Genomic DNA, 14,753 nt, shown 5'->3' on the forward strand with positions numbered 1-14,753 from the left:
GTGGGGGCCGCATGTGGCCCCCGGGCTGCAGTTGCCCATGTATGGTGTAGAATCTATTTCTGATGTTATATTTTCAATTGGCTCTTCACTGACAGGTGAGTCAGTGAGATACAACACAGAAATGTGAATTAATTGGCATAACGACTAAATTGGGGAGAAAAAGGGTGAAAATATAAATGGCTACTCTAATCTAACTTTATAGGAACAGAATTAAACACATGATGAAGTACTTCTTCCTTGCTAGCCATGTAAAATACGCTTGGGGCTATATCTTGCGCCACCCCTTAACCCTTATATCCCTAAACTAATTTGCCATTTTTTACTATTTAAAAAAACCTTTTAAAATAGTTCAAATAGCCGATCTACAAGCTCACAATATCTCAATGTAGATCAGCTATAGTTGAACTATGTTGGAGTATCTGGAGCAGAATGCTACAGATATCAAGCGTATTTTAGAGGCTAAAGGCCTAATCATAGTCCAGTTTTTGGTGAAGAGGTGACCACCAAAACAGAGACATATGTTGTGTGAGCGGTGACCACCGCAGTGTGACGTCATGTTGTTGTAGTTTCACCGAAAACTGGACTATGAATAGGCCTTAAGCCAGACCTTGTCTGTTGACACAATGGTGGAGTGAAGTGCCTATGCTCACCAGTTTGGAGAACAGACATAAAGATCAGAAATGATGCTATCATGTTCATAATACTGTGTGCTGAGCTTGTGTGTGAGTGGACTGAGTGACACCTTCCCCAAAATGTGCAGAAACAGTAGAGGGGGAGTTGAAGCACTGGTGTGTCTTGGTCGTAAGATTTGGGTGTATCCTCACACACTTGACTCAACAATCCCATCATTGGCTAAACTCTGTTGTGAATAGTAATGTACGTCCTTTACCCAACTGAGATGTCATCCTGAAGAGCAAGAACATTAAGCTGAAGCTGGTGAGCATGTTGTACATGTACACCTTTAGTGTTGAACTTGATGGTGGATACTACATTTGGTCATGACGAGGCAGACATCATCATGATTTCCTATGTCCCCTGTGGCAACCATCTCTGGAAAGGGTGTGATAAACATGCTCAGTGATTGAACAGATGGTCATGTGCTTTTTACATGGTGTCTATTCTTCCCTTGTTGAGATGGCCAGGAGGTTATTGTTTTATTTAATTATTATTCTTGCTAAGTCTTTGTATAACTTTCTTTTTTATTCCCCCCCCCCCCCCCCCAATAATGTTGTATGAGCTGTTTTCTTTACTCGTATGTTTTTATGTTTTTGTTGTGTGCGTATGTGTGTAATGTGTTGATTATCTTTGTTAAAATCAATAAATATACTTAGTAAAAAAATATATTTTTTATTTATTTATATATATGATGTGCTTGTTCTGTTGACGTATTGGGGTGTATCGGGTGGACCTACAGTGTAAAGTACAGATGGAGCATTGTGATGGGACAGTCCTTATGTGCAATCTCCTATGTCCGATTGCAGTGCAAGGTGCACGGCTAAGCCAGGACTTCAAAAAGTGGCGGAAGACAAATAAGTAGAGAAAAAAGGGACTGGGCCCTTTGGGCTTGGTCCCTTAAAGAAATGTCAATATTTTAAAATATACTTGAAGATATATCCTGGAACAATGTGTATACACAAAATAAATGCAGTGCATACCAAGCCTTTATTCGTTCTTTTAATGGTGGTTGTGTTTTCCACTAACTACTGTAAAATATTCCAAAAGGCAGGATTCTTGCAAGACATGGTTTACCCCTGGATTGCAAAAGTCCTCCAGAAAGAAAAACAGATTCTATAGCATGTTTATAACAAGTAAGACACGCGAACGCGGGAAGCGAACGCAGCTCGTAAAGTGCAATAACAACAATTAGAATAAATCACTTTTTTCTTCTTCTTTATTTTTAAAATGTCTTTCTTTTTTTTTAAGTTTTCTACTGTGTGTGTGTGTGCGTGTGTTTTTTTGTGTGTGTGATACAGCTGCGCCCTCTGGTGGCAGGTGGGTGGTGTCTGGGTTACATAGTAATGGCTCACTAAAATCGCAATCACTACATTCTTAACAAATGCCACCCCAGAGAACCAAACCGAATACAAACAATACAGAAACAAATGTAATCACCTACTCAGAGCGGTAAAAAATGACAGTGACAAATTTCAAGGCATTGTCCAATAATAAAGTAAACCTGGACAATTATAAACCAGTTACTCCACCGAAAGATACCTAGATCCCAATTCTCATCTCATTTCTATGATGGAGGGACAACCATCACGGATTCTCATGAAATATCCAGCAAATTTAACAATGTTTTGGTAAATGTTGGTGCCTCTCTTAGTAGGAAAATCTTAAAGGACAACTTCAGCCATTTTCTACCTATGTCCATTTTATCATGCTCATGATAAAATGGTAAAAAAAAAATCAACTCAGTCTGTCTCATAGAGAGCTGTGGACACTTTAGAAACAGCTATTTAAGTTAAAAGGTCGACAATGCCAGAATTATTAGCTGAATCAGATTGTGAAAATATTCTAAGCATATATGAAGCTGGCCAGCAACTCTACATCTGACCTCAAACCCTTAGATCTCTATATATGGAGCTGACCTGTTCTGACATTCCTGTTGATCCTTCCCCATCCGTCCGGTCCTTCCTCTTCGATGTCTCTTTTGACTGATACCTATGTCCATTCAAACTCTAGACGGGCCCGCCCCAATTATTAGTGCAGTTGCGCCAGGCCGATAACAGGCCCCAAAAATAAAGGCCCGGCACTACCTGGGCCCTCATCAAACCCTGTACACTCAAGACACTGCCCCCGCTGCCACCCTTAGATTTCCATATATGGAGCTGACCTGCTGTGACATTCCATATGTTGATCTGACCTCATCAAACTCTGTACTCAAGACACGCTCCAGTCCATATATGGCCACTTGGCCAGACCTCATTAAACCCTGTACACTAAAGATATTTCCCCCGCTGCCACCCTTAGATCTCCATATATGGAGCTGACCTGTTCTGACATTCCATATGTTGATCTGACCTCATCTCGCCCCCTAGTGGCGAAAAATAAAACTTCTGGGAACTGGGATTAGACCTCATCAATTAATTAATTCCATATGGTGATCTGACCCCTAATGCCAAAGCGCCAGCGCTCGCCCAGCAGTCTGCTGTCACCCAGGTGGATGCGTGCATATTTTCAAAATATTTGGAATTTTGGATAGGCCTTGCTCCGTTTGGAACAGATTCCTTTTGACCTGAACTGTCTGACTGACTGAGCTTCTTCTCACTTGTTGCCCCCCGCTCCACCGCTAGGGGGCGTTGCCGTGCCTGCCGTTCTGTCCCCTTCCACCGGCTGAAACTCTACAAATATTGCCCGGGTCTGAGTGTCAGGATGGCGGATTCAGGAGGAGCAGAAATCCCGGTCAGATGTCTGGAGGAGTCGTCAGATAGCGAACCCGACCAGGAGCACGGCTCCCCGCAGAAACTCATCCGAAAGGTCTCCACATCCGGACAGATAAGGAGCAAGGTAACAGTTTAATGATTAATGTGGCTTTTTAATCAGATTAAAAATAGTACACACGGGTGCTGGTTTGACTGTGTGTGTGTGTGTGTGTGTGTTCCTCTAGTTTCATTCAAGCAGCAGCCAACCATATATGGACGAAAAATTGACAAAAGTTGAAAAAATATTAAGCAAAAACACGAAAGAACACCAGGCTGTGTTTATATGCATAGTCTGACTCCTGTTGTTTTCTTGCCTTGCTTCTTTGAACACTTTGTATTATGTTCAATCGTTAAACCGTTATTGCAGGCTGGCGAAATGCAAACATAACATTCCGAATTCGTAGTTGAGCTCGATTTTGGCGTGCAGTTTACTTTTAATCTTGTAGGCTACTAAAATAAAGGTTGTCTTTGTCCGAAGCTGTTGCATATGTAACCAAAGCTGATTTTTAAAAACAGAACTGACCGGAAACGGCGGTCAAATCGAATTGGACCGCAAATTATAATTACTGTTGTTGCAAACATGAGCGTCCAGTGTTGCTGTGCTTATTTACAGTGATCTAACATGAAACCCCCCATTTGTCTCATATCCGCTAGCCGACTGGGCTAATATGCTAACGACCACTAATGTAATGTGATGGAGGTGTTACAGCGAAATAGGTGCCATGTCGAATTGTGACTCCCCTTTCCTCTATCTATACCGTTATCTGACGCTGCATACATTTTATATTTGGAACACTTTTACGATTACAAACAAAAGTATGATAACAGTTTAACATGACATGTTAATAAACATGCTTAGTTAATGAATTAATGAATTAATTAAAGCTTAAACTTCCCAAGGTTTTTTTGATTGATTGAAATATGTATTAACAGTTTGCAGAATTACAGTACATTTCAAGCACAAACTCATGAGATCAATCTTACCCTATTTGGAATGGCCACTGTTTGGTAGATGAGTGTGACGAGATTTTGTTTTCATGGAAGAATGTCATAATAATGATGAATAAAGATATTTGCCAAAGTATTATTTGAACAGCCCTTGGCATGATCTGTATTTTAATTAGCTAGTTATTACAGTGAGATAATTAAGCCACATGCAGTGATGCTAATAACCTGCATCGGTGCAGCCTTAGACGCACTAAATTGAGAAAGGACACAATCGTGCCACTAGAGATGCCCCGATGCCATTTTTTCAGACCGAGTACGAGTACAAGTACTCGCCGATACCGACTACCGATGCGAGTACTTTTTATTTTTGTTGAGTAACCACTTATTTTACCCCCATTTTCTCCTATTTAATTTCATTGTCATGCCTTGTACTTCTAATGATACTGTAATGTTGAATTACCACAATAATGAAAAAAATATCAAATTCCAAAATGTTATTTATTTTTCTTAATAAAACATTAAACATTTTGTTCTATTCAAACACACTAGTATTATCATCGTTTTGAAAGAAAAATGTTGACCTTGTATAGGTGCCTTTCTTTCATTATGCTCGAGGCAAAAAAAATGTGTTCTCTCTGCAGTAAATAAATAATAATCTGTCCGTATGCGATCTGACCATTTTGATTACACTGTCATGCTCGTTTGAGGACAGGGTGAGAGCAGACCATACATGTGTTTGGGAATGTTGCTGAAGGTTATGATATTTTGTCAGCTGACACCCAAATCAAAGAAACCATACAGCGTGTATCTCCGACAGTCAACGCACTGCAAGGCGTATATAAAGCATATTTCTGACGGCCCGCGGTGGAATGGACAAGTTAGGGTATAAACTAACTGTTGTGGATCAAGGTTATGTTATTTTGTCATCTGACACCCAAACCATACAGTGTTTATTTAATTATTTCATATCTATAATGGTATATGTCTCCACAGTGAGGCAGGGAAATGTCAACCAGAATAACCCGTTCTGAGTGAAACTCCTCCCTATGCACTGGCACTATACGGATTTTAAGGATGTTGTGCTTATAACTACAAGAAGATTCCCTATCTGTAGCCTATACAGTCATGGATTACTTTGTTGGAACTCGTCTGATGGAAATAACTTTGAATGACCTGTGGCTGTGTCGAGACGAGTGGAGAGAACGTCACAACGTAGGTTAATTAAGGCTCATTTATTAATCTAATAATAAGTCCTTTTTTTGGACCTGGTGGTCTGATATAAATGAAATAAATACTTTTAATGTGCTCCTGCTACGAGTAGAAATGATAACTATCAAAATGTTCATTTATTCATCTGATAGTGTTGCTCGCCGAATATATAAATAATATATACCGATCTACACTTGTCAATTGTCATTTATGCTTGTAGATCAGCTGTTTTGGGCACTTTGCTCATTTTGCTGCCGTGTTGGGTCAGACTTGCTGCCGTTGCATTGATCGTTCAGCCTAGTGTCAATTCAATGTTTTAGTACTCGTATCGGGCCCATTTCCGATACCGAGTACGAGTACTTTAGGGTGGTATCGGCCCGAGTACCCGATATCGGTGTCAGCACAACTCTACATGCCACCCTCCAGGGGTCCTGGGATGCAATACTGTACTGTACTCTAACGTCTTGAAGTGGTACTCATAAAATGTCCCATCTAAATTCTAAAAGACCACCCCTGGGTCGCGGGACCCATTAAATTGAAAACCTATTTACATCACTGGCACTGCACATTTTTATTTGCCCTTCCTTTGTTTAAGTATCGCCTGTAAAGGTGGTTGCACACTGGACACGTTTTTTCGGAAAACCGATGGAGAAACGCCGCTAAAAATCTGAAAAACGTGTCCAGTGTGCAGGGTCCTTTATTCCTGTTCTATTTGTGCATCATGTAGCCAATGTGTCATGCTTCATCGTTTTAGTGAACATACTGTAACACACTATATGTTCTGTTTGTACTCCATACCTTGTGATCATGGTTTTCAGTCACATAAAAATGTAAGAAAGGTTGACGTACACCTAAAAGTGGGTGACAGGTGCATATTGCATATAGGACAAAATGGGAGTCCAAATCCAAAATGAGAAAGATCCTGACCTGATTCCTGCACCTTTTTTAGAACTTGCAAAATGTTTTATTTTAAAACGGTGTTTGGGTCCTTTTTGGTCCATTTTTGGGATTTTGGCCTGATGCTGAGAAGGTCTCCTAAAGATTATATGGTCTTATCTCCTATTCAGTTGGCTCATCATGACATTAGCTTCTGTTGCCACTCGCTCAGTCCGTCCACGTCAGCAGTGGTGAAAAAAAGTACTCAATTGTTTTACTTAAGTAAACAGTACCAATATTGCAATTTAGAACTACTTCGTTACAAGTAAAAGTACAAAATTGTACTTAAAGTATTAAAAGTAAAATTACTCATTGTGCAGAATGTGCCATTTCACAAGTTCAAAATGTGTACAAAATCTATTGAAAATAGCAGATCTACAAGCTCACAATGCGTCGCGTTGCGAAGCATTGTGAGCTTATAGATCGGCTATTTTCAAATGGCCGAAATGAGTAGGGTTGAAGTGGTTAATGTATGTTTTCTAATCAAAATTAAAATCTCCAAAGTAACTAAAGTTTTCAAATAATTGTAGTGGAGTAAAAGTAAAAATGTTGGCTCTGAAATGTAGTGGAGTAGAAGTAAAAGTATTGGAAATGTACAAATACCTCAATTGTACTTAAGTACAGTACTTAGTAAAAATACTTTCCACCACTGCACGTCACTGCTGTTAACCCCTTACAGTACACAACAGCAGCCAATATACGTTGCAGCGTTCAGAGTATGGGTATGAGTGCCCCCCATTACTGTTGATTCTAAGACCATATCGGACCAGAGGGGTCAGTCAAATAAAGTTTATTTATTTGAAGGTCTAAGGACTGAAACATTGTTTTTGCAGGATCAAAAACTTAAATCATATAGCTACAATTTTATTTACATGGAAAAAAAGGTTTTAATTTCTGCACAGAAGTTGGTGCTGACCAGCCCACCTGCCAGAGCGCTAGCTCTGGTCCATAGCTCTAATGCCATTGCATTTAGAGCTATGTTACTGTCGACTTCCGGGGCTCGCATAAAATGCAGACCAGCCTCTCTTCTGTATAGCGAAAATAAAAAATGTTTTACCTACTCACCAATACAAAGACGGGTTGTGTAATTAGAAAGTTTAATTTACTTAGTGGACGCACTTTGATCCCCCCCACCACACGTATAAACGCACTTTTTGGCCAGATTTTTTTCACCCACAAATCTTCTCCATGAGGGTTTTCTCTTGGCAATATCGGTAGAGGCGCAGTGGAGTAACTAAAACTATATATTTTTTCCGGCGAAAACAAAATCCCTTTCTGGCCAAAAAGTGCATTTATACGTGTGGTGGGGGGCTCAAAGTGCGTCCACTAAGGAAAGTACTGGATTTCTAATTACACAACCCGTCTTTGTATATGGTCAGTTCCATAGTAGCCTATTAATGCAATGGCAGCAAGAGCAGTAAGGCTATGGACCAGAAATAGCAGAGCCAGAGCGCATACTATAAAGACTAAGGGCTCAGTCCTTGAGCTGGTCTGGGTTCGAATCCGACCAGGCACTTTGGTGCATGTAATTCCCATGTAATTCCTGCCTTCCTTCTTCCCTTTTCTGTCACTGTCACTGCATTCTCTCTCAAAATGTGCAAATCGGCGACCTCTGGGGTAACGTAATTCGTTAGGCTACTAGTTTCGTTGTAACACAGGGTCTCAATCCCCGGTCTTTCCCGCTGTCCAGCGGGGATCGAGTCATCGAGAGGTGGCGTAGAACCGGGGTTGGGGTCCGGCGTGTTTATCCCGATGGCTGTCAGAATAATCCGATTTCTGTGCTTTAAGTTTCTGCAGTAGATATCATCCTGTTGTCATCACTTCACATAACGGTTCTCTCTCTCGTTCTTGCGTCAATCCCGAGTAGGTTTATTATTTTAGCCTACATGCCTGACAAGTATTACCATAATATGTAATTGTGCTGAAGTGAATTATTATGGTCACTAAATGTTCTGTAATCCATGCAACATTGCCGCCTGTTCATGGAATATTGATTGATTGTTTCAGGGTTGGTTCTTTTCGTGCGTGTTTTTTTTTTTTTTTTACAACTTAACTGGCTCTTCTACGTTCTAATAATAGTACGTGGATGTTAAGGCAGGGACACAGGAAGTGGTACAGTAGGCCTACTTGGATGAACGCCACATGCATGTCTATAAAAACTGCAATTTGATAAAAGTTGTTTGTGGTGAGGTTCAAACAACATGGAATGGAAGACTATCGCACAGCAGAAACAAAGTTTCTTTGTGTTTGTATATTGAGAAAATAAGCTGAAGTAATAGTCTTTTTAAAGGACAACTTTAGTTTTTTTCAACCACGGTTCATGTTTTAGATTGTTATTAGAGAAGTAAAAGACGAGTGTTCATTTTTTTTCCATTTGCTTCTTTCTTTTGTTTTAGGGATTTTAGCTGTTTTTGACAGGGGGGGCGGGGGTATTCGAGCATGGGGCTAAATATGTATTTTTTTTACCAAATTTTATAGCGATTTCTTTTTTTATTATTTACTATAGTCTAGCCTATATGTGAAGGTACGCTCAAGGTAGCCTACTGGGGAGAAGCCACAATAAGTCAGTTTGACAGATCCCGTGATCTTTTGTGGCCAGATGTAAATTCTTGGGGTCTAGAAGTACTATAGTAAATAATACAAAAATAAATCGCTATAAAATTTGGTAAAAAAATACATATTTAGCCCCATGCTCGAATGCCCCCGCCCCCCCTGTCAACACTCATCTTTTACTTTCTCTAATAACAACCTAAAACATGAACCTTGGTTGAAAAAAAACTAAAGTTGTCCTTTAAAGCAGTGGAGTTTTCTTTTCTTCTGTTGACTCAATTTCAGTTTAAAATTTGAAAATATAAAAATGAGTTCAAGCTGACCTTTACTGTTACACCAATTACATACATAGGGCCTTTTGGCCTACCTGCCTTTATACCTGAAGGTCTTGGTTTGCATTTTTCATTTTCTGCACTATGCAGCAGCCGAGGTGGACGGGTGGGACATTTGGTATATAGTCTTTTTTTATTGGCCTAAAATATTGTCTATATACATATATTCATGAATCCACTTGCTGACCTGCTGTCGGTATTGGGCAATTTTTTTTATAGGGGTTTCTTGTGACCCTACCATTAACATCCTATGGCAGGCAAAAATAGCCACTTGCCCAAATGTGCTGACCTCATCACATTTGTCATGACGTCTATGACCGGTTTTAGCCCAAGGAGTGTATTTTGTGCAAAACTAATGCTTGGAATGGATTCAGAGTCATGAAGTAGTAGTTTGACATGTCACATGCTACTTAAAGCATAAGGAACGTTTGAAATTTTTGACAATTTTGCCTGCCATAGGATGTTAATGGTAGGGTCACAAGAAAATAAAAAAAGATTGCCCAATAGTGACGGCCGGTCAGCAAGTGGATTCATGAATATATGTATATAGATAATATTTTAGGCCAATACAAAAGACTATATACCAAACCGTTGGCTGCCGGTCTAAGAGTAAAAGCTCAGATTCAAAGGGAGCTAGGTCATCCAATGAATTTGGTTGCCTGTGCATGTGTTAAAATATTGATTGATTGATTCAGTACATACAGGACTCATAGACTCCAATGGAATGTTAACCATGGCTGTTCCAGCTGATCTTTATTGGGGTTGCTGTGGGGAGGTTGACTATTAATTGGGGGTCCTACATTCATGAATATAAGTCAGTATTTATTGCTTAATCTTAGAAAAGCCTACACGTGTCAATCACGGCCAAGAGCTTGAGCTGGATTTGAACTTGTGACTCCAGAGTTTCATACTTATGACGGGCTTCAGTCCAGGCGAGAGATGACAACTATGTCCTACACAAAGATAAACAGTCTAATTATTTCCTGTACGTTTTCTAAAGGTCACAGGTCACAAGACGGGTCACAAGGTTTAGAGAGGACCCATTTAGGGACAGAATGACAGCGTCATCATCACAATAGTTTCACAATTTATGGCGATTTGCGGCGTTGTGTTGAAACGGAGATAGAGACTCTAGTCAGAGACTCTTACTCGAGTTGCATTTGTGTTGACGCCAGACATACTCGACTCGGACTCGCCCCTCAAAGACTCGAGACTTGACTCGCACTCAAGCTCAAAGACTCATGAACAACCTTTATTTTATGTTTTATTTGATGCATTTAATGAATGACAACTTGACAAGCCCAACAAATGTTGTCCTTTCCTCGTCTTTCCTTTTCTCTGGTGCACGCTGCACGCGACCTCGGTCTCGGCAATGTAACGAGGCGAGCACAACAGCTGCTGCGCGATGGAGCCTTTCATCATAACGTTTAAATATTAAAATGGCGAAGGAAAAACAAATATGTTTGTCTCAGCATCGGCTATATATCGTCCGTTAACTTGGCATGTTGGTGTTTTCTGTGCGGTGCTGTCAACTTGTGTTTGTGGCAGCTGGTTCGCGTCTGTTGTGTCTCACACAGAATGAGTCCTGGTACTAGTGATTCATCATGAGGAGATGACGTGCATGGAATCATGGCCATGGACTGCAGCATTTCCTCCTGCAATGTGATATATTGAATGCGCTGCACTGACTGCAGTGAAACACGCACGCACACACACACATTATACGTATATTCAATTTCTTCAAAGTCACCTACCACCACCACTCTTGAGTCTGAACCCAGGGGACTTGTTTAGTTTAGCATTTGACCCAAAGAGTATTGACTGTTTTGCCAAGATGAGGGAACAACTAACTCACAACTTATTGTCTGATGACCAGCTGCTGATTTCCTAAACCTATACCCGTGTGTTTCTGTGTGTTTTACAGACCATTCTGAAGGAGGGGAAGTTGCTGAAACAAACCAGTTCATTTCAGCGCTGGAAGAGACGTTATTTTAAACTGAGAGGGAGAACACTGTACTATGCACAGACTGCCAAGGTACTAACCTACAACAGTATCAGTGTGTGTCTGTGTCTGTCACACAGTATGTCTGCGTGTTGTTATGGTTATGGGGTATAGGGGGGATTGTTCCACTATGTACCTGTGCAGGGCACAGGTGGCACACTGGAGAGTACTGTTGCCTCACAGCAAGGTTGGAACCCTGGAAAGAGGCCTTCCTGTGTGACATTTGCGTGTGTCTCTCCGTGTTTGCGTGGGTTTCCTCGCATGCATGTTAACCCATTCTGGACGGGAACCCCTTAAGCATTATGTTATACTTTAGCTATTGAAAAATAGCAGATCTACAAGCTTGTAGGTCTGCTATTTTTGAAAAATCGTGATGTGGCACAAATCTTTGAATATATTCTTTCAGAGCGAACGTTTTTAACTCAAATCTTTGCTTCTGGAAGATCCCTGGAACAACATATTTCCAGATGGGGGTCGGCGACCAAATACATTCTTTTTTGGGGGGTCCTTGACACAGAAACATTGTTTTCTTCAGAAAACTGTCATGATTTAGATTAGAAGACATTTGTAGAATCGTTCCCAGGTCAAAATGGGTTTTAACACTGCATTGACTGCTCACTGCTCCTTTTAGGATGGGTAAAATGAAGAGGACGCATGTCTAAAATATACCTTACTTTGGCTCACAGTATGTCTATTGTCTGTATATATCCACGTGCATACCGGTATGTATGTATGTATGTATAATGGGCTGGGTAGCAAGTCTTGTCGGTCTACTCTACACAATTACCCCCGATCATTTTCTAACCTGCTAATGGTTCCCTCTCTCTCGTTTTGTCTCTCTCTCTCCAGTCTATCATATTTGATGAGGTTGATCTAACTGATGCCAGTGTTGCTGAGTCCAGCACAAAGAACGTCAATAACAGCTTCACCGTGAGTACTTGCCTCTCCTTTTGTGAAATAAGTTGATTTTTTTTAAAAAGTTTGGTTCCATAGCTGTTAGTTGGAGTGAAATGTTGAATTGGATAACTGAAAATGTAATGTTTACTGTTGGTATAGTGGCGTATGTTTCATGTAAAAAATGTCTACTTTGTGAATGCTTTTCTTGTTCTATATTATACCTGTTTTTTTCCCGACTTTGTATTGTGATTGGCTAACGGGTATTCTTTTTGTAACTCATTATTTATTAATCCATTTTCCAAATTTAAGAACAAAACAATATAAATACCTAATGACTATAGAGAGGCAGTGCTTACTTCCAGCTGTGAAATGCTCCTTTGGCACTGGTAGCCTATGGTGCTTGCATATTATTGCTTCATTATAATAATATGATGAAAAGTTGTGTTGTCCTATTCTCTGTCTCTTCCTATTTTCTATCTTCACTAATAATAATATTATATAATATAAAAAAAATATTATTTATTTGTAACCAAATCTAAAAGTGCTACAGTACATTGTATACATACAAGAACTGTCTCCTTCTCAGCTGTCCTACTGTCTGTCTCTTCTACACTGTCTCCTTCTCAGCCGTCCTTCTTTATGTCTCCTATGTCCCCTACACTGTCTTCCTCTCAGCTGTCCTACTGTCTGTCTCTTCTACACTGTCTCCCTCTCAGCTGTCCTACTGTCTGTCTCTTCTACACTGTCTCCCTCTCAGCTGTCCTACTGTCTGTCTCTTCTACACTGTCTGTCTCTCAGCTGTCCTGTCTGTCTCTTCTACACTGTCTCCTTCTCAGCTGTCCTTCTTTATGTCTCCTACAGTATGTCTCTTACACTGCCTCCCTCTCAGCTGTCCTACTGTCTGTCTCTTCTACACTGTCTCCCTCTCAGCTGTCCTACTGTCTGTCTCTTCTACACTGTCTCCCTCTCAGCTGTCCTACTGTCTGTCTCTTCTACACTGTCTCCCTCTCAGCTGTCCTACTGTCTGTCTCTTCTACACTGTCTCCCTCGCAGCTGTCCTACTGTCTGTCTCTTCTACACTGTCTCCCTCTCAGCTGTCCTACTGTCTGTCTCTTCTACACTGTCTCCCTCTCAGCTGTCCTACTGTCTGTCTCTTCTACACTGCCTCCCTCTCAGCTGTCCTGTCTGTCTAGCATGCAATGACCGTCTCTCAGGTTCCTTTTCAGTAAATGTGTAACTGTCTTTTTTTTAAAAATATAACCATACATGGTGATGGGCTGTCTTGGCTTTGATGTTTAATTAGAGACCCAGTTATAGTGTGTGCGTGTGCACATCTGGGAGGTACCGCCTGTGGGTATTTATGTTCTGGGTTCAGTTTAGGGGTGTGTGCGTGTGTGTGCGTGTGCAACTGTGCGTGCGTGCATGCACGTGCACGCACATTTTTAGAAGGCCTCAAGGTTTGCCTTCCATCTATCTGCTTGTCCTGCTATCAAAACGGTTGAACACACACTCGTTTGGATGTAAAGAATTTCTTTGGGCCCTGTGTAGACACATCCCCTGGTGGGGTCGGCCTGACAACAGACAGGACGTAGGTTTGAGTCATAAGGGAGGATGTGGGCGGGGCCAAACATTCAGCCGGCGAATGGCAGACGGACAGAGATGACAGAAAGGGAGATTAGAACAAAGCTGTAGCAGTGTTCTGTAAATGAGGGAGAGAGAGACGAGAGACACAAGAGAAATGGGAGAGATAAAATACAGAAAACAGGAGGGGAAATCAACCACTCGGCACCAACAGTAAGACTTACTGACTGTTTAAATAACTGACTGACAGTTAAATTGGCTGATTGACTAGCTGAATGACTGATTAATTGACTGACTGACTTTAATTGACTGACTGACTGTTTCATTAATTGACTGATTGTTTAATTGACTGACTTTAATTGACTGACTGACTGTTTCGTTAATTGACTGACTGTTTAATTGACTGACTGACTGTTTAATTAATTGACTGACTGTTTAATTAATTGACTGACTGTTTAATTGACTGACTGTTTAATTAATTGACTGACTGTTTAATCGACTGACTGTTTCATTCATTGACTGACTGTTTCATTCATTGACTGACTGACTGATGGTTAAATTAACTGATTGACTAGCTGAATGACTGTTGATTAACTGATTGACTTACGTTTTTAGTTAACTGAGTATAGTAGCTGACTTACTCAATCTGGCGTGCGTGTGTGTGTGTGTGCGTGCGTGCGTGCGCGCGGTTTAGCAGTCCAACTGCTGACTGGTGTGTCGTCATACTGATGCTGTTTATGCTTGGCTCTAGTCACTGGTGACGTGTGTGTGTGTGTGTGTGTGTGTGTGTGTGTGTGTGTGTGTGTGTGTGTGTGTGTGTGTGTGTGTGTGTGTGTGTGTGTGTGTGTGTGTGTGTGTGTGTGTGTGTGTGTG

General features: G+C 40.8%; 1 protein-coding gene across 2 annotated transcripts in view; it reads left to right on the plus strand.

The window, feature by feature from the left end:
• The first annotated feature begins 3,363 nt into the window (after positions 1–3,363).
• dgkd (diacylglycerol kinase delta) overlaps positions 3,364–14,753 on the plus strand; it is a 57,821-nt gene continuing 46,431 nt past the window's right edge. For both annotated transcript variants that reach the window (XM_079514510.1, XM_079514511.1), the window contains exons 1-3: positions 3,364–3,510; positions 11,325–11,435; positions 12,252–12,332. In XM_079514510.1, coding sequence (XP_079370636.1) covers positions 3,376–3,510; positions 11,325–11,435; positions 12,252–12,332 — 327 coding nt within the window. In that variant the 5' untranslated portion in view covers positions 3,364–3,375. The remainder of the gene's footprint in view (positions 3,511–11,324; positions 11,436–12,251; positions 12,333–14,753) is intronic.

This window comes from Electrona antarctica, assembly GCF_951216825.1.
Source record: "Electrona antarctica genome assembly, chromosome: 11".
Lineage (NCBI taxonomy): Eukaryota > Metazoa > Chordata > Actinopteri > Myctophiformes > Myctophidae > Electrona > Electrona antarctica.